The 19,981-nt window shown below is 39.9% G+C and overlaps 1 protein-coding gene across 2 annotated transcripts in view; it reads right to left on the reverse strand.

Annotated features, from left to right (window-relative positions):
* MDN1 (midasin AAA ATPase 1) overlaps positions 1–19,981 on the reverse strand; it is a 184,501-nt gene that overhangs the window by 103,388 nt on the left and 61,132 nt on the right. For both annotated transcript variants that reach the window (XM_031667313.1, XM_031667312.1), the window contains exons 16-28: positions 17,230–17,441; positions 16,549–16,652; positions 13,463–13,607; positions 12,888–12,984; positions 11,211–11,324; positions 9,074–9,221; positions 8,503–8,613; positions 6,135–6,286; positions 4,740–4,918; positions 3,937–4,145; positions 3,620–3,766; positions 1,771–1,912; positions 13–147 (exon numbers count right to left, since the gene is read on the reverse strand). In XM_031667313.1, coding sequence (XP_031523173.1) covers positions 13–147; positions 1,771–1,912; positions 3,620–3,766; positions 3,937–4,145; positions 4,740–4,918; positions 6,135–6,286; positions 8,503–8,613; positions 9,074–9,221; positions 11,211–11,324; positions 12,888–12,984; positions 13,463–13,607; positions 16,549–16,652; positions 17,230–17,441 — 1,895 coding nt within the window. The remainder of the gene's footprint in view (positions 1–12; positions 148–1,770; positions 1,913–3,619; positions 3,767–3,936; positions 4,146–4,739; positions 4,919–6,134; positions 6,287–8,502; positions 8,614–9,073; positions 9,222–11,210; positions 11,325–12,887; positions 12,985–13,462; positions 13,608–16,548; positions 16,653–17,229; positions 17,442–19,981) is intronic.

A 19,981-nucleotide genomic window follows, 5' to 3' on the forward strand; every position in this document is an offset into this window, starting at 1 on the left:
TGGCCTACTCACCCAGCAATTTTACAACATTTTCTTTGGAGAAAAGAGATTGAGGACACAATTTTTTCTTGAAATGTTTCTCAAGGACTTCTTGAATCACATCGACTTCCTCCTGCTTCCTGACTCGACCTGCCAGAAGCATGTAACCTGGGAGAAGGAGGAGGAAGAGGAGGAAAGGAATCATCAAGTGTCTACTGGAAACACCAAGGGACATTGAGAATATGGAACAAGAGCAACTCTCATACGTTGCTGGTGAGGTAGAAATCTGAAAAACTACATGGGAAAACTAGGAGAGCCTATTACAACTAACCATATACCTGCCCTATGCCTCAGCAATAGGACTTCTAGTATCCTCAAACACAAATGAACATGTGTGTGTCAAAAGACACATACACGATGTTCAGAGAAGCTTTATTCATAACTAAAAAATTAAAATGATCCAGATGTCCATAACCAAGAGAATGGATAAAGAAACTGTGGCATCTTCATACAGTGGATTACCATATAAAAAGAAAAAGAAAAAAGAATGAAGTCCTGATACACATAACAGCATGACTGAATCTCACATCAGGTTTAGTGAAACACCCAGAACCCAAAGACTACATACTGCATGATGTCAGCTAGGTGAAACTCAAGGACAGGCAAAATTCTTTTCAATCAGATTAGTAGTGATAATCAGACAGGAGTCAGTTAGTAGTGACAGTAGTCAGGGTAGTGGTTACCTCCACTGGCAAGAGACCTACTGAGTTATTGGAAATATTCTAAATATTGGTCTAGGTGATGCTTTACATGGGAAAATGCTTTACTGTATGTTACACCGCAATAAAAAAGTTTTGCTGGGCACGGTGGCTAACTCTTGTAATCTCAGCACTTTGGGAGGCTGAGGTGGGCAGATCACAAGGTCAGGAGTTTAAGACCAGCCTGGCCAACATGGTGAAACCCCATCTCTATTAAAAATACAAAAATTAGCCAGGCATGGTGGTGCATGCCTATAATCCCAGCTACTCAGGAGGCTGAGGCAGGAGAACTGCTTGAACCAGGACCCGCAACCAGGAGGTGGAGATTACAGTGAGCTGAGATCACGCCACTGTACTCCAGCCTGGGCTACAGAGGGTGACTCTGTCTCAAAAAAAAAAAAAAAAAGTTTTTTAAAAAGTATTCCTCTATGTAAATATTCTTTACAAGTAGAGAAAAAATCTCTTCTACTAGTTTTATATACTCTTCTTACTTATTAACTAGCCCATTAATCAATCATCAGCACTTTTCAAATCAGAAGATTCCAAAACACTGTGTATCCTATCACGAACAGTAACACATTTTTCCCATGCATTAAAGGAAAACAACAAAATCTGAGTCTTGCGTTATATAAATTCTTTCTCTCAGAATGCCAATGTTTTCTGACAAATCAACTTTCTGTATGTCTGTAAGGCACTAGCCAGACCACCTATGGTGACACTGCAGAAAAATGGCCCACAAAGCTACCATCAACCATCTGCCTAAACTCCCAAAGAGGCTATGCCCATATCCTGACTCCCCCATGTGGCTACCTGAAGCAAAGAGTAAGAAAACCTTAGCAACCAGTCCTTATTAGCACGGAGGCCTGCAGGAATAAGATCACTTACAAAAGCTGTTAGAACTGGAGGGAAACAGGCTCTCTGGAATACCTAGTCAAATGTATGTATCAATCACAATGTGAGGCAAGATTTGTTTTAATAAAAAGTTTGACATTTAACATAACTATATATTGAGAGCATTTGACTGAAAACACACCATCATTGGCTAAATGCTGTAGCCAGTCATACTCCTTCTCAGTCGGCTCAGCCAATCTGTATCTTTCAGCCCATCTGAACAGATCACGAAGGGTGATGAAGCCCTGCTTTCCAGCAAACACTGAAGAACTTCTGCGATAGGACTGTCGAAGTATCAAAACAAATGAAAAGTGGCATTAGCTGCAATGCTTGGTAAGTTTGTAGTACAATGTATATAAAATTTGTAACAAATTTATGCTCCCATTAAAATAATTTCATTTCACTGAATAAGATTAATTTTTAATGCAAATAACTTGTAATATTCTGAAGAAAAGTGTTCAAATTCATTTTTAAATTAATAATATAAAATGGAATTCCACATTTCTTATGCCACATACAAAAAAGATGATTAATAGTAATGCAAATGAGCCAGGAGCAGTGGCTCACACCTGTAATCTCAGCACTTTGGGAGGCCAAGGTGGGCGGATCACGAGGTCAGGACATCGAGACCATCCTGGCCAATATAGTGAAATCCCCTCTCTACTAAAAATACAAAAATTAACCAAGCATGGTGGTACACGCCTGTAGTCCCAGCTACTCAGGAGGCTGAGGCAGGGGAATCGCTTGAACCCAGGAGGCAGAGGTTGCAGTGAGCCGAGATCACACCACTGCACTCCAGTCTGGCGACAAAGCAAGGCTCCATCTCAAAAAACAAACAAAAAGTAATGCAAATGGTGGCAAAGATGCAGGAAGATTAGTGAAACAACGTGGAACCATAATGATAGGAGTCTTCATTATGATTAGCTTTCTAAAAAGAAGTTTGACAATGTATACTTTCTGATAAAGAATACTTTTGCCGGGCAAGGAGGCTCATGCCTGTAATCCCAGCACTTTGGGAGGCCGAGGCGGGCGGATCACGAGGTGAGGAGATCGAGACCATCTTGGCTAACACGGTGAAACCCTATCTCTACTAAAAATACAAAAAATTAGCTGGGCGTAGTGGCGGGCACCTGTAGTCCCAGCTACGTGGGAGGCTGAGGCAGGAGAATGGCGTGAACCCAGGAGGTGGAGCTTGCAGTGAGCTGAGATCGCACCACTGCACTCCAGCCTGGGTGACAGAGTGAGGCTCCGTCTCAAAAAAAAAAAGAATAATTTAACTCCATAAGATAAATGGAATTTGTAAAGATCAGCTGTAGCTTTGCAGCTGACTAGGGCGAGCCATAAAGAATTGATCTCTTTAATTATGTCCATTCAAGGACTATATCCATTTAAAAACCAAAAACTGCAGTTTTCCCTAAGCCAAATTCCATTCTAAACAAAATGCTTCAATATTATGAACAAATACAAAATTATCATCATATGTAAATATCAGAAAAATTTTAATGATGTAAAGTTGTTGACTGATAAAAGAAAACTAACAATATATATTAGTGGGAAGCATTTAAAAGACCTCTACTTGAAGGCCAAGAACTGTGGTTCACACTTGTAATCCCAAAACTTTGGGAGACCAAGGTGGGTGGATCCCTTGAGCCCAGGAGTGCGAGACCAGCCTGGGCAACATGGCAAAACCTTGTCTCTACAAAAAAAAAAATGTAGCCTGGCATGGCGATGTACATCTGTGGTCCCAGCTACTAAGGAGTGAGTAGTCAGAGATGGGAGGATCACCTGAGCCCAGGAGGTCGAGGCTGCAACAAGCTATGATTGTGCCACTACGCTCCAGCCAGGACAGTAGAGTGAGACCGTGTCTTACAAAAAAAAAAAAAAAATCTCTAATTGGAAAAATACATCCACAGATTCTTTTTTCTAACAAAAGCAGCCATGAAATTTTGATCACCAACTATAATCAACACATTCCATTTGAAACTAAGTACCTGAAGATCCAACATGACTTTAACCAACTTGCTGCAGTAAGAGGGTGGCAAACTACACCGCTTGTGCAAGATTGTTTCCAACTCAGAGCTAGGTAACTCATCAAAGTGCAATTCCACAAACCGATTCCTGAAGGCTCTAGAAAGGACCTAGACAAAGCACAGAAAGAATACGGTAAAAGGTGCCTTTTAATTTCCAATATGGAGGCTCTGACATTCACCATAAAATATTAAAGGAGAGGTAAAAACATTTCATCCTTACTATGAAAAATCTACGATCTGATGTGGTAACAAATTGAAAGGAGACAAATGCTACACACCTTTCTGCCTCCATAAAGTCCTGGGGGATTTTGAGTGGCAAAAAGCATAAACCGAGGGTGTGCTTTAACAACTTCCTGTGTTTCTGTTACGAGCAATTCACGGTTGTCATCCAACAGCCTATTCAGTGCCTCTAACACATCAGTAGGGGCCAAATTTAACTCATCTAAAATAATCCAATAGCCTTTTCTCATAGCATCAATAAGAACACCTAGGAAGAAACAAACAGTGTATAAATCAGTCCAAAGTTTTAAAATGCGTTATGTACAATCAACAAATCCTAGGTTATCATTAAATTTCAAAGCAAATTAACTTCTGTAGCTAGTCTTGCCTCAAAACAAATTATGACACTGCACATCAAGGAGGAACAATTTTCAATTAAAATAGTCCCCTTTTTCCCCCACAGAAAAGAATCCAAGGCTGAAAATACCTCATGTTTCTTGTATAATCTTTCCCCTGCAGTCTAATTTCATTTAAGTCACCACATTCTGTTGTCTATTCCCAACTTCCTTTGGCTAACACCAACCCTATTCTCTGAATCCCTAGAAAATAAAGCAGCAGTTCAACTCCCGTCTTGAAAATTTGCCCCTAGTCCTGTATACAGCCAGCAAGGTTAGTAGAACCTAAAGAAAGCCAGCAACTTATGCATCACCCCTTAACTATCTTAGCTCAGGCATCAAGAAAAGCTGGTTGTTACAGCAAAGGTCCATGTGCCTCTCAATTGGAAAGGATGAAGAATATTACTTAAGGAAACGTGTGTGAAAGAATAAATACCTATGTTCATGGAATGGAATCTTAACCCTACCTTCTTTAAAGACAAGCTTCCCTGAGGAGTCAGATGTGTAACAACCAATGTACTCCTGGATATCCGTGTGTTCATGATTGTTAATACGCACACAGTGGTTGCCAGTAGCTGCAGCCAGCCACTGGATCAGGCTTGTTTTACCAACTGATGTCTCTCCCTGAATCAGCACTGGATAGGTTCTGTAAAAGATTAGCCAATTAAGCAACTTAAAACAAAAAATTACAAAGCTGAGAAACCACAACTGAGTATTGGTTTGTTTTGTTTGACACAGGGTTTCACTCTGTCGCCCAGGCTGGAGTGTGGTGGCGCAATCATAGCTCACTGCAGCCTCGACCTCCCAGGCTCAAGCGATCCTCCCACCTCAGCCTCTTGAGTAGCTGGGACTACAGACATGCACCACCAAGACCAGCTAAACTTTGTATTTTTTGCAGAGACAGAGTTTTGCCATGTTGCCCAGGCTGGTCTCAAAACCCTGGGCTCAAGTGATCCAACCGCCTTGGCCTCCCACAGTGCTGGGATTACAGGCATGAGCCACTGCACCTGGCCAAGTACTGTCTTTTGTTTGTTTGTTTGTTTTCTAAAGAATGACAACATCATTTAACAGCATCATTAAAAGAGCATTTTTTTCTTTTTTTTTCCTTTTTACATTTCTGGAAATTGCAAGAAGCAAAGAACATTTTTATTCCTATACACTGAGAAGTTTCTTTGTAAAAATTATTCCTCAAAACATACTAAGGAAAGCAATTCCAACTATGCTGGCAACATTTGTAAGAAACTGTAAGTAGAACTTTTACTCATTTACTGAATAATTTGTGGTATTTATCAGCAAAATAACAAAAGACAACTTTAAAGATAGATAAAATCATCCGCATCCATAGTGCTCCCTCCAAAACTGCACAACTAGAAACAATGTTTTCTACCAGGAAAAAGTTATAGTACTGACTTTTGTAAGTAACTGTTCAGTTGGCCAACGAATAAGAATAAAGCTCTCCGGGCCGGGCGCAGTGGCTCACGCCTGTAATCTCAGTACTTTGGGAGGCCGAGGTGCGCGGATCATGAGGTCAGGAGATCGAGACCTTCCTGGCTAACATGGTGAAACCCCATCTCTACTAAAAATACAAAAAAAAAATTAGCCGGGCGTCGTGGTGGGAGCCTGTAGTCCCAGCTACTCGGGAGGCTGAGGCAGGAGAGTAGCCTGAACCCGGGAGGCAGAGCTTGCAGTGAGCCAAGATCTCGCTACTGCACTCCAGTCTGGGCAACAGAGCGAGACTCAAGTCTCAAAAAAAAAAAAAAAAAAAGAATAAAGCCCTCTGAAAGTTAAGGGAGTTAGACCAAAATGTCATCAGTGCCTATGCCTGTATCAAGTTCAGGACAGCGAGAAAAAAACCCACACACCCTGCAGAGACAACTCGGACTATATCTCTCAGGTTCAGCTTCACAGAAGATGTGAGAATGTATGTCTCATCTATTGTAGGCTCCTTGTCTCCCACCGCAATCCAGTAACCTTCAACCTGGATAAGCCGACCTCCTTTTGGCTCTGGAATAGGCTGAAAGACACAGAAGTTCAAGGAATAACCCACAGTTGCACATTCTTTCAGAGAAGGGCATAAAGTAGGAAAAGAGCTACTTGTTGAACAAGCTGTCTTGTTCTGCATACTTTCAACATTAAAACTGGGTGAAATACGAACATAAAATTGTGAGGAATGACAACAAAATGGTGTTATATATTGGTTTTAAAAATGAAGTGGAGGCCGAGCGCGGTGGCTCAAGCCTGTAATCCCAGCACTTTGGGAGGCCAAGACAGGCGGATCACGAGGTCAGGAGATCGAGACCATCCTGGCTGACACGGTGAAACCTCGTCTCTACTAAAAAAATACAAAAAAACTAGCCGGGCGAGGTGGCGGGCGCCTGTAGTCCCAGCTACTCAGAAGGCTGAGGCAGGAGAATGGCATGAACCCGGGAGGCGGAGCTTGCAGTGAGCCAAGATCAGGCCACTGCACTCCAGCCTGGGCGGCAGAGCGAGACTCTGTCTCAAAAAAAAAAAAAAAAAAAATGAAGTGGAGTAGGTGGGTTTGGAAAAAAAACTGAATCAAAACAAATTCCCAGAAGGTTTATGTATCAGTTTTCTTCTCTCACATATCAAAATGCCCACTCCAAGTATTTTTAACAAAAACATGAATTTCATATAAACCACGTTCCCCGAAAAAGGGCCAGTGTTGTAGTAAGGAAGGAGGTTTTGCAGTATCACACTCTCGATTGCCTGGAAGACATTAAAAATAAAACTGACTTTTTAGAGCAACTAGACCATTAAGGATAATATTGTGGATAATGACATAACTTTGCTGAGATATGGTTTAAGTTACTAGGTTCGATTATATAAATTCCCATTTTTATAAGTAAAAGAATTGCTAAATGGTGGTCAAATCTGTAACTATGGAAAAGTACTCTTCTAGAGCATTTGGGCCCCAGATTTCAAGCTACACGTCTAGGCCCTGCTTTTAAGGCATCCTCAGTTGAGTTGAGAAGCAACAGGGGGAGGGGAGGAAGGATCTTTTTAAGTTTCTGTCACACCCTGAGGCACACACACAAAAAAAGACCAACTGGAAGAGACTGGTATTTGATTACAACAATGGTAAAAGCAAGCCTGAGCCTTTTCTCAATGTTTTCACAATTTACCAAAAGTATTTATGTATTTATGCATGTGTTACTTGTACAATTTTTTAAAAGGCTGAGTCCAAAGAAACCCCAAGTCCCAAGGGCTCTCTCTTCCTAATGAACAAGCAATCAACATGTAAACAAGCCAATTTACATGTTGATTGTGAGTCAGTTTCTCTCAGCCTCTTTCAGTCCCATGCTATTCTGTAATTTCCTGTCAAACCCAAAATGGCTATTGTTTATAATAGTGCCCCCACTAATGCCCCCTCAGAAAAGGCCCAACCATCAATCAGAAGGTATAGATTATACTTAACAGTGTAGTTAAACTATGCAGATAGTGAAACTATGGTGTACCCATCCAGTGAAATTATATGTGGCCCTTAGAAGGCAAGTCACAATAAATTCTGGTACAAAACCAAAAATATACCCAAGATTCAGTTAGTTTAAAAAGGAAAGCTACAGAATATTCTTATGGGCCAAGCACGGTGACTCATGCCTATAATCCCAGCATTTTGAGAGGCCGAGGCGGACAGATCACGAGGTCAGGAGTTTGAGATCAGCCTGGCCAACAAGGTGAAACCCAGTCGCTACTAAAATTACAAATATTAGCTGGGCATAGTGGCATGTGCTTGTAATCCCATCTACTCGGGAGGCTGAGACAGGAGAATCACTTCAGCCAGGGAGGGGGAGAATGCTGTGAGCCGAGATTACACCACTGCACTCCAGCCTGGGCGACACAGCAAGACTCTATCTCCAAAAAAAAGAATATTCTTATGAGACAGTCCCACTTACATTAAATGCATATTACAATTTACCTCAATAAATCAACACATACATACCAAAATTCGGATATGTAAGAAAATAAAATACATACATTATACAATTTATCTGGAAACATTATCCACAGTATTTAAATATCCAAAGAGCACGCTTACTGGAAACTTGCACCATCTAAACGTACGTTTCTGTAATGTTTAAACTTTTTGCAACAGATTACCTTTATAATTAAAAAGTTATGTGAAAAAAAAACAACAAAAAACCAAACAGCTAAAAATTTGGTGATTCAGCCTCTCAAGTATAACAAGTCAAAAATAACAAAAGAACATACCTGCTTCAGCAGACTCTTGACATTGCCAGAGACGATGTGTTGACAGATGAGCTTCTGAACTATTGGGTGTGATGCCCTGTCAAGCTGTGTTAAGAAACCCAAACAAAAACCCTAGAAAGAAAACACAAATATGCATAATGCTAAGTAACCTTCTGCAATACAACCAAACTTATTTCTAGAACAAAATTTAACCTCTTGGGTGATGCTGCTTCCCAACTTTTAAATATAGTAAGGTGGTAGATAAAGGGAAGGGTAGGCCAGGCACGGTGGTTCACGCCTGTAATCTCAGCACTTTGGGAGGCCAAGGCAGAAGGACAGCTTGAGCCCAGGAGTTTGAGACCAGAGTGGGAACACAGTGACACCCTGTTTTTATGTATAATTAAAAATAAAAATTTTAAAATAAAAAGTAAAATATTTAATTTAAAAGGACAGGGTAGATGTGGTATGAGGTATTCTGGGCTGATCTGACTAACTGGAAAGCACAGGCAATCTGGCATATGCATCCCTATTCCTTCCTTCCCATGAACCCATCCAGCAAGCTCATATCCTGTCAAAGAGACTTCAGAAAGACCTCATAGAGTGAACGCTGAATGTTGCCACATGGATTGGAGGCTGCAAATCGCAGGGCCCGGCACAGAGTTCGAAGGCTGTAGTGAGGTCTATGGCCAGTGCCATCCACCAATTTGGTCCCCGACTCTTTCCGCAAAGCTGTGTAGAAGCTACAAATAGAATAAAGGTCAGGCAATTTTATTTACTAATAAGTATCCATTATTATCGATTCTCTACAGAAAACCCAAAGGACATTTTTTAGATCACAAATCGTCATGCTTGCATACAACTTCCTAGGGCATGCATCAAAATATCTTAGTCTCTTTTAAATCTACTTTTCACGTACTCAGAGCTATCTTTCAAAATAAAAAAAAATGAACACCTATTTCCTTTAGGAAACTGGGAAGTACAATGTGCAATTCCTCTAGCAAAAAGGTACTGATAAAGAGAGGTGAGAAGTTTCTGTGTTCCACAGTCTGTTCAAGCTTAAGAGGCAAACAAAGTTCCTGTGCAATCTAAAATGGGGATGAATAAAGACATGGCAAACAATGCATGGTGTTTTGAAAGGCTACAAATATGGCTATAATCAGTACTGACAAAACGTTAAAAAGCAGGAGGATACGATTACCATTACTATTGTCACTATCACACTTTAGAAGTCCTAATGATGACAAGATGGGAAAAGCTTCAGACTGAAACATGAGTATCTTGCACTTTGTGAAATTCATGATCAATTAGCACCACAAGATCAAATGTAACCAAGTGTGCATGCATCACAGATGAAATCCAAGTTCCTGTCCAAATGCGCTTTGTCTTATCTCTTTGCTATCTAAAAAAATATTTTTTCTTTTGTAGAAAGAATCTATGTTTTGGAACTGGGTTTTTAATATATGGAATATATACTACTTGTACTCTCAGTATTTTATAAGTACCTCATTTTATCTCTTTATCTCTTTAGATAAAATGAGGTACTTATAAAAGTTTACCTTTAGCATCTGGAATCTTAACTATACATATTTACACTTTTGTCCAAATATTCTTGGCTAACAGAAAGTATTCCAATTTAGGGTGTGGTGTGGTAAACCGTTCTGAAGCATTCTAAACACACGCCTCGTTGACTAATCTATTTAATATAGGATTTCAAGACCAGGTGCTGTAGCTCATCCCTGTAATTCCAGCACTTTGGGAGGCTAAGGCTGGCAGATCACTTGAAGCCAGGGGTTCAAGACCAGCCTGCACAACAAAGCAAAGCTCCTGTATCCAAAAAAAAAAAAAAAAAAAAATAGAACTCCAAGTCTTCATTTCCTTACATCCTACTCAGTTTTATATGTAATTTTTTTCACTTATCACAACCTAAAATTATGGTACATGACTTCTCCAGAATTAAAGCTCAATGAGAAGAACCAGGATTTTGTCTGCCTTACTCATAGCTATATCCCTAGCACCAGGGCACTCAATAAGTATTTGTATTAAGGAAGAGAAAAAATACACAAATACGTAGTAAAACACTAACATCACCCTATTTCAATCCTTTTACATGTTGTATTTCTTTCTGGAGAACACACAGTTAAGTTAGTGGCCCAGAATGATACAATTAGTTTCTCATAGAACCAATACTAGAATTGAGGTTATCTGACACAAGAGATTACACATTGTCTATATGGCATACAAAAAAACAGGAATAAGTCTCAAATTAAAGCACCAAGCCACACAACTACTCTATTATTTATTAGGCTAAGCTTCCATTAATTCCAAACCTGACACAATTATATTAACCCTTTTCTCCTTATATCCCACGTAGCTACTACAAATATTGCAAATAGAAAAGTAATCTTCTTCAAGACAGGTCAAAATGCAAGCCATGTACATCTCCAAGAATTCAAACTCTCAGCTATGAATATACAGGTAATCAGGAGAGCATTATCTGATAGTTTATATCTTCTCATAAGTAGTGATTCATAGCTTTCTATGTAATTTCCTTAGAAAAACCTGAAGGAGTTCATACTAGGTTCCAACTTTACCAGAGAATCTAAATAATAATCCTGCTATCAGTTTTCTCAAGTTAGAAGTAAAAAAGAATGCATATTTGTGTGTGTGCACGAGTAGCACATTTTCATGTTCAGAGAAAGAGTTTATAAAGACATACCAAGGGAACCTACTTTATGATTCCTTGCACTGTATTCTTGTTCACACTCAATCCTTTCAGATAATCTACAATAAGAACCTGTAAGTCTTCTTTACTTTCCAATTCTTCTACATAAAGTTCTGTGAACCTGTAAAACAATACATAATAAACACTTTTTAGGAAGTTAATACAATTACGTTGACAATAGAAAAACATGAAACAGAAAAAGATATGTCAGCTCATTTTAACTGCTTATTATAAAATGTCTTTCAACCTGAGATAGAAACTGATCATAATTAAAGGACAATGTAACCATTACCAAAAATATACCATTATTGCTTCTTCTATGCAATAAGTCTTCTATGTATAGTCCTTACAAGAAGAAAAAGACACAAAAATAAGAATTAATTATCCTCATTTTCAGGTGTTTATCATAACCACATTTGTTTAAAAAAATAAGTGCAATAAAAAACAAGCCCCTCAACATCAGAAACAAAATGGTTGAAGAGAAAACAACTACTTTAATGTAGTTTCTAAAGCTTCCCTAAGAAGCTTTTATTACTTTATAATGAAGAGACAGGATCTAATAAAGTTACTATTTTAAAACTCAAAATGAAATAAACGGTTACCAATAATAAATCTGGTCATTTTTTTTCCCCAAATGTTACATACATAAAACACCAACAACTAAGTACTTTGTTCATGTCAGTGCTTATTGGTGAAAAATAAAAGAAACTTAAAATGCCTTTTCAAATCATTAGCCTCATCCAAAGAGGACTGTGTTCCTAAAATGTACGTATACTGGTATATGCTTTCCTGTTATATTGTGTTATGAAATTTTTCTAATCGCCAAAAGATTATCTGAGGAAGAAAAGATTTTTATTTTCAACAATATCCACTGACATACTAACACAGAGGGAAAAATTCTCCAGTGTTCTGAAGATTCCCATATGCCTACCACCTACAGAAAGTACAGGAATATGACAAATAAGGTAGTAAAGATTCCACTATCAGAGGCAATTTCAAGCATTGCTTTAAAGTTTGGTTACATTAATATTACTAATCTATAAATAAAGAGAATCTTAAAAGGAAGTCTTGGTAATCCCAGCACTGTGGGAAGTCGAGGCAGGCAAATCGCTTGAGCCCAGTTAGACATCAGCCTAGGCAACATGGTGAAATCCCATCTCTGCTAAAAATACAAAAAATTGAGGCTGGGCGCAGTGGCTCACACCTGTAATCCCAGCACTTTGGGAGGCTGAGGTGGGCGGATCACAAGGTCAGGAGTTCGAGACCAGCCTGGCCAACAGAGTGAAACCCCGTGTCTACTAAAAAAAAAAAAAAAAGAAAAAAATAGAGAAATTAGCCAGGCATGGTGGCGCATGCCTGTAGTCCCAGCTACTACGGAGGCTGAGGCAGGAGAATCACTTGAACCCAGGAGGTGGAAGTTGTGGTGAGCCAAAATTGCATCACTGCATTCCAGCCTGGGCAACAGAGTAAGACTCTGTCTCAGAAAAAAAGGAAAAAAAAAATAGCTGGGTGTGGTGGCATGTGCCCATAATCCTGGCTATTCAGGAGTCTGAGGTGGGAGGTGGGAGGACCACTTGAACCGGGGACTTGCAGTGAGCCAAGATCACACCACTGCACTCCAACCTAGGCAACAGAGCAAGAACCTGTTGCAAAAAAAGAAAGTCTCCAAGAACCAACCCCTCACCTGTTTCTTATTCCTGGTGGGAGATTTCTTTTGCCTACATCAGTTGCTGGATTCATGCAGGCAAATAAACGGAAGTCAGGATGCCGAACCAGTGGCTCTGTTAAGAGAAAATTATAAATTTTCAACAAAGGTATGATTATCTAATTCCACAGAACCCCCCAGGGCCAGCCAGCCTGATGCTGGCTACTCACACCATCCTTGTCTTTTCTGAAACTCCCCTGAAATAACTTTCCAGACCTATGTATTCAATCTAATCTTATACTGCAGTCTTTTGTGGTATGTTTATTCACTGTTACTTATCTTTTACCAACCATTTACCTGTTATTTTATAAGTGTGTCTATTATCCACAACTCAAATACCTTGTCAAATTATACTATTCTTCTTTGCATTCCCCATACCACCCAACAACAGCTCAAGGTACTTTGCAGAAAATTAATATCTAAAGAATGAACAAATTTCATTGGGAGGCCCACGTCATCCTTCTAACCAAAAAAAAAAAAAAAAAAAATCTCACTCTAAAGTGGCCCTAGGGCTGGACAGCAAGTCAAATCCCAAGGGACTCAAGTGCTACTACCTGTGTCTCCTCGATCCAGCAACACCAGGGATCCAGAGGATCCTTCAAGCAAACCACTCAGACATTCTAGTATTTCTGGAGCAGCCAAGTTAATCTCATCCAACAAGATCCACTCTCCTTTCTTTACAGCCTGAGCTAATGTACCCTAGAAAAAGATAAAATAAAATGTTAAGAATGTGTCAAATAAAGGCACACTTGCCAAGAATAGTTATGCAAGCAGGGTTAGAAACAGAGGCACAGGCCCATCAAGGTATAGGCCCATCAAGTAGGAAAGATTTGCTATACCTTAACTGCCCACTGGCTGACAGCAGATAGGTAGAGTTAAGGCCAAGTTAATTTTTTAAATGTCCAAAAGGGTCAAGGGAGTATCTCTGAGCCTAACACAGAGATGCAATAAACTAAATCCTCTCATTATGTGGATGGTCAGGTAAATAGCTTACATTGTAGTCAGGTGTTTAAAGGCACCCAAGTGGCTATTAAAACTCAAAATAAATACAGGGTCAGTCTATACCAAGATTAGACAAATATCTAAATCCCAGAGTGTTTAGTGATTCTCATACACAACCTTTCACACCTGCTGAAAATCAAAATGCATCATCCTTTGACTTTAGTACACTCGTGTTATCTCTTCAAATTCTATTTCCTAGAGCAATACAAACAAATCTAATAATCTACTCAGTTGACACATCAAAAACTATTTTACTATTAAGGCTGCTTTATGCTTTTGTTTTCATGCTAATCCTAACAAAGAATCTACTACAAATTTAACTGAAAAACATAAAACAGAACAAATATATTAACTCCAGTATATTACTAAGTCATAAAACATAAGCCTTGTTTTGAGAACACAACAATTTAATTGGTTTTAGAAATAATCCTATTAAAAATAATTCTGGGCTGGGCATGATGGCTCACGTCTGTAACCCCAGCACTTTGGGAGGCTGAGGCGGGCAGGTCACTGGAGGTCAGGAGTTCAACATCAGCCTGACCAACATAGTGAAACCCCATCTCTACTAAAAAATACAAAAATTAGCCAGGCGTGGTGGCACACACCCTTAATTCCAGCTACTCAGGAGGCTGAAGCAGGAGAAACGCTTGAACCTGGGAGGCGGAGGTTGCAGTGAGCCCAGACCATGCCATTGCACTCCAGCCTGGGTGACGAAAGCAAAACTCTGTCTCAGAAAAAAAAAAACAAAAAAAAAAACAAAAAAGGGAATAGTTCTGGGGCCAGGGTCAGTGGTTCATGCCTGTAATTCCAGCACTCTGGGAGGTCAAGGTGGGTGGATCACCTGAGGTCAGGAGTTCAAGATCAGCCTGGCCAACATGGCAAAACCCCATCTCTACTAAAAGTACAAAAATTAGCCGGGCGCGGTGGCACACACCTGTAATCCCAGCTACTCTGGAGGCTGAGGCAGGAGAATTGCTTCAACCCAGGAGGCAGAGGTTGCAGTGAGCCAAGATCGCGCCACTGCACTCCAGCCTGGGTGACAGAGTCAGACTCCGTCTAAAAAAAAAAAAAAAGAATTCTGATGACCAAATTTTCCACACCCATAACGTATGGTTGAGTAGACCTTCTTTGTTACTAAAACACTATCAAGTAAGACTCCTGCTTCCTCTAGGGCTTGATCTAAGGACTGTCACAGAAATGAATTTTTTTTAGATGCCAAAGTCACAAATATTTAACCAAGTTGATCCTTCCTACAGGGTTACAGGACAGCAAACAGTAGAGATGTCCATGCCTTGGGATTAAAATTGGGGCACTGAAGTGAACGGGTCCAAATCCCTCTCACATCCACACACTCTTTCCCTGGAGACACACATGACAAGAGAAAGAATCCAGAGTTCACTATCTGTCATCAATTGCATCTTTAAAAATAATAATAGATCCAGCAATCTCACTTCTGGGTATTCCCCCAAAAAATCTGAAAACCTTATGTCGAAGGGATGTCTGCAATCCCATGTTCATTGCACCACTATACACAACAGTCAAGATACAGAATCAACCTATGTTTCCAACAACAGATGAATAAAGAAAATGTTGTATATATACATATATATAAACAATAGAATCCTATGGAAACTTATTCAGCTTGAAAAAAGAAATAAATTTTGTCATTTGCTATGACATAAATAGAACCAGAGAATATTATGCTAAGTGAAACAAGCCAGGCACAGAAAGACAAGTATCGCACGTTCTCACTTATATGTGAAATCTAAAACAACAGAACTCAAAGAAGCAGCCAGCAGAATGGTAGTCAGCAGAGGCTGGAGAGTTAGGGAGTATAGAGTAACAAAAGTATAAAGCCTTGGCCGGGCGCAGTGGCTCACGCCTGTAATCCCAACACTTTGGGAGGCTGAGGCAGGCAGATTACGAGGTCAGGAGATCAAGACCATCCTGGCTAACATGGTGAAACCCTGTCTCTACTAAAAATACAAAAACAAAAAATTAGCCAGGCGTGGTGGCATGCACTTGTAGTCCCAGCTGCTCAGGAGGCTGAGCCAGGAGAATGGCGTGAACCTGGGAGGCGGAGCTTGCAGTGAGCCGAGATTGCGCCCCTGCACTCCAGCCTGGGGGACAGTGAGACTCCATCTCAAAAAAAAAAAAAAAAAAAGAAAGTACGAAGCCTTAAATTAGACAGAAAAAATAAGGTTTCTTCCCTGTGAGATATATATTGCACAGCATGGCAACCATGCCATAAATAGTAAATAATAATGTATTGTACATTTCAAAATTACTAAGGCAGTACATTTCAAATGTTCTCACCACAGAAATTGGTATGTGAGGTGATGAATATATTAATGAGCTTTAGTTATTTCACACCGTATTCATAAATCATAACACCATTTTGTACTCCATGAATATATACAATTATAATTTATCAATTTGTACTTTCAAATTTTTTATTTAAATAATGATGGTGCTCATTAAGACCTTATAATTGCCATAATTACCATGAAAGACATTTTTCAACATCTTCCCCCAAAATCATTGTTTCATTAAGACAATACACAATAGTAACCTGCCTGAAACTTTGTTTTGCATAAAATCACCATTACCATAAGCTAAATAACGAAAACAGAAATACCTCTACAAATGCAAACAATAAGGTATTTTCAGTCATTTTCATCTGTTGTTGGGCATGGTTGAGTCTAAGACCAAATGCTTCCCATTTCTCTTTTATGAGTAACCCTAAAAAAGAAGACAGACAAGAATTTAGTACACATTTTGAGTTGTAATATATACAACTTTTAAACATAAACAAATACAATTAACAAAACACACAAAAAGTAAGCATCTTCACAAAACACTAAGTCTAAAAACTTATATAATGCTAACTAAATGCCAGACATGACACTAACTAGCCCAGATATATGCATATACATGTATTAACTGCCTCATTTATCCCTCACAACAACCCTCTGGACTAGTTATTTTTATTCCTGCTTTACAGATAAGGAACCACACAGAAGTAACCTAAGCCGGCAAAAGCCTCTTGGCTATGGAATCTAGCTCCTTAGAAACAAGCTTTTTCTCAGGAAATGTGCCTTACTGACCACTAAATAGTACTTGCACATCAGCATTACCAGTCATCTGTTTTTGTGGAAATCATGTAAAGAATGGGGCACAATACTTCACAATTAGTCACTTCTGCCAAAGTCCCAGAATCTCCAATTTGTATTGCTTTACTCTTCGCCAAAACTCTTAACCTGTTAACTAAAGCCCAGCCCCATGCCCTCCCCCATGGCAGCCTGGGTCACATCCTTACCAGTTTCACTCTCTTTTCCATCCTTGTTAACAGCAGACTTGTGTACATGCTGCATTAGTCTCAGGAGATCATGCCACCGTTTCTGTCTGTAACAGGTCTGAATGTGCCCCAAGAACGTAAAGTTTTGTTTCTTGGAAAATGTCTGAGCAAAGAGTTCCTCAAATGCCTCCCGCAAGGGTAGCCAAATAAGCTTATGGTCCACCGGTTTATAACTGAAACAGACATAGGTAAATGTGACTCACAAACTTCTAAAGTTAACAAAAGTTAGAAAGCATGGCTCAGAAAATAGGAGTAGGTCTCAGATTTCATTTAATTAAAGTTAGAAACACTACCGAAATATTTAAAATCTACATTACAGTTTTAAATTGTAATCTGTTTACCTCATCTCAAGCATTTGAATGGCCTATAATGAAGGTAAAAACTATTATTAGATAAAAAGTGTTATGAAAAACTAGCCTAGCATGGCTGCTCACATTTATAACCCCAGCACTTTGGGACACTGAGGGGGTCGGATCACTTCAGCCCGGGAGTTCAAGCCCACCCTGGGCAACATGGCAAAATCCTGTCTCTACAAAAAAATACAAAAATTAGTCAGGCGCAGTAGCACACACCTGCAGTTCCAGCTACTTGGGAGGCTGAGGTGGGAGGCTTGAGCCCAGCAAGTGGAGGTTGCAGTGAGCCAAGAACACACCACTGCCACTCCAGCCTTGGCAACAGAGCCAGACCCTGTCTCAAAAAAATAAAAGTAAAAAAACCCTGAAAGTCCTACTTGAATAGTAAAATTCACATCATTTATTTTACCAACATGTCTACATAAATATGTATAGGGCATAATAACAAACCATCCATATTTCATTAAAGTTGACCAAAATCCAAGGAAAAATAAGTATCTGAAATTGATCTACACATGTAAATTAAACACAGCTCATACATTATCAGTTAGGAGAAGGAAGAGTAGGAGACAGCAACGATGATATTGCTTTCAATGGGATAAAAATTAGGGTAGGGCACGCAAAAAAAAAAACAACAAAAAAAACCTTAGCTATTGCAATGGTTTGTGGTACTCCAAAGCTCAACCTGTACTTCTTAGTATTTTGATCTTTGTTATTCCTTAGCATTAAATTCCTCTGGCTAATGAGCTAGGAAATTAACTTAAATTTGAATATTTGGGGGAGGTAAGAGATAACTTTTTACAAGGTTGAAAAACATTGCTCTAGCTTAAACATACGATGTCTAAGAGGCAATACTTATTCCTAGAAAATCTTAAGTATACAATTTTGTGTAGCATACCATTACAATTCAAGAAGAATGAGGTAAACTTTATTTCCATGAAAAATAAATTGTGAACTGAAAAGGTACCAAAAACATAATAAGGGAATTCATGGATTACTGCTGACTTACTGGCCTAGTGAGGGAGAAACAATGAGATGAGTAAAACCCAATGGCCTGATACAGAGCATCTGAATCTGAGAGTCCAGTTCCAAAGAGAAAAAGTTGAAGAGGAATGTCAAACTCACTTTCACTTACTCACAGCACTAACACATTAGTATATGCATTTCTTTAGTCCATTTATTTAACAAAAATGTATTGAGGCCAGGCACAGTGGCTCATGCCCGTAATCCCACCACTTTGGGAGGTCAAGGCGGGAGGATTCCCTGAAGCCAGGAGGTTAAGACCAGACTGGGTAACAAAGCCAAGACCTTGTCTCCATAAAAAATTTTAAAATGGCCAGGTGCAGTGGCTCAAGCCTGTAATCCTAGCACTTTGGGAGGCCGAGACGGGCGGATCACGAGGTCAGGAGATCGAGACCATCCTGGCTAACCCGGTGAAACCCCGTCTCTACTAAAAAGTACAAAAAACCAGCCGGGTGAGGTGGCGGGCGCCTGTAGTCCCAGCTACTCAGGAGGCAGAGGCAGGAGAATGGCGTAAACCCAGGAGGCAGAGCTTGCAGTGAGCTGAGATCCGGCCACTGCACTCCAGCCTGGGCGACAGAGCGAGACTCCGTCTCAAAAAAAAAAAAAAATTTTTTTTTAAATTAGCCAGGTGTGGTGGTCCCATCTGTAGTCTCGGCTACTTGGGAGGTTAAGAAAGAAGGATCACTTGAGCACAGGAGTGTGAGGCTACAGTGAGCTATGATAACACCACCATACTACAGTCTGGGCAACAGAGCAAGAACTCATCCCTTTATAAAAATTGTTTTGAGCACCTGCTATATGTGTTAGCCATTGAGTCAACAAGACCCACAAGGTCTTACTGCTGTGTAGCTTATAATCAAATGAAAGTGACAACAGGCCAGGGGCGGTGGCTCACGTCTATTAATCCCAGCACTTTGGGAGACTGAATAGGTGGATTTCTTGAGCTCCAGAGTTCGAGACCAACCTGGGCAACATGGTGAAACCTTGTCTCTACAAAAAAATACAAAAATTAGCCAAGTAGGCCAGTGTGTCCCTGTAGTCCCAGCTACTTGGGAAGCTGAGATGGGAGGTTTGTTCAAGCTCAGGAGGTCAAGTAGTAGCTTAACTGCTATAAACATAATGTAGGGTAAAAGCTGAATGGGTGATGTGAGTTTTGGTAATCTGAATATCACAGTCAGGAAAGGCTTTGTTGAGGAGGGGACATTTGAAGGATACCAAAGTCAAGGAAGGATGTGTGCTAAGCAGTTATCTGTGGGTGCAAGGAGGCCATACAAAAGGAATGGCAAGCATTTAGGTGCAAAGCAGAAGAAAGTGGTTGGAGCTCAGCAGCACAGGGG

Source organism: Papio anubis, chromosome 6, assembly GCF_008728515.1.
Source record: "Papio anubis isolate 15944 chromosome 6, Panubis1.0, whole genome shotgun sequence".
NCBI classification, from domain to species: Eukaryota; Metazoa; Chordata; class Mammalia; order Primates; family Cercopithecidae; genus Papio; species Papio anubis.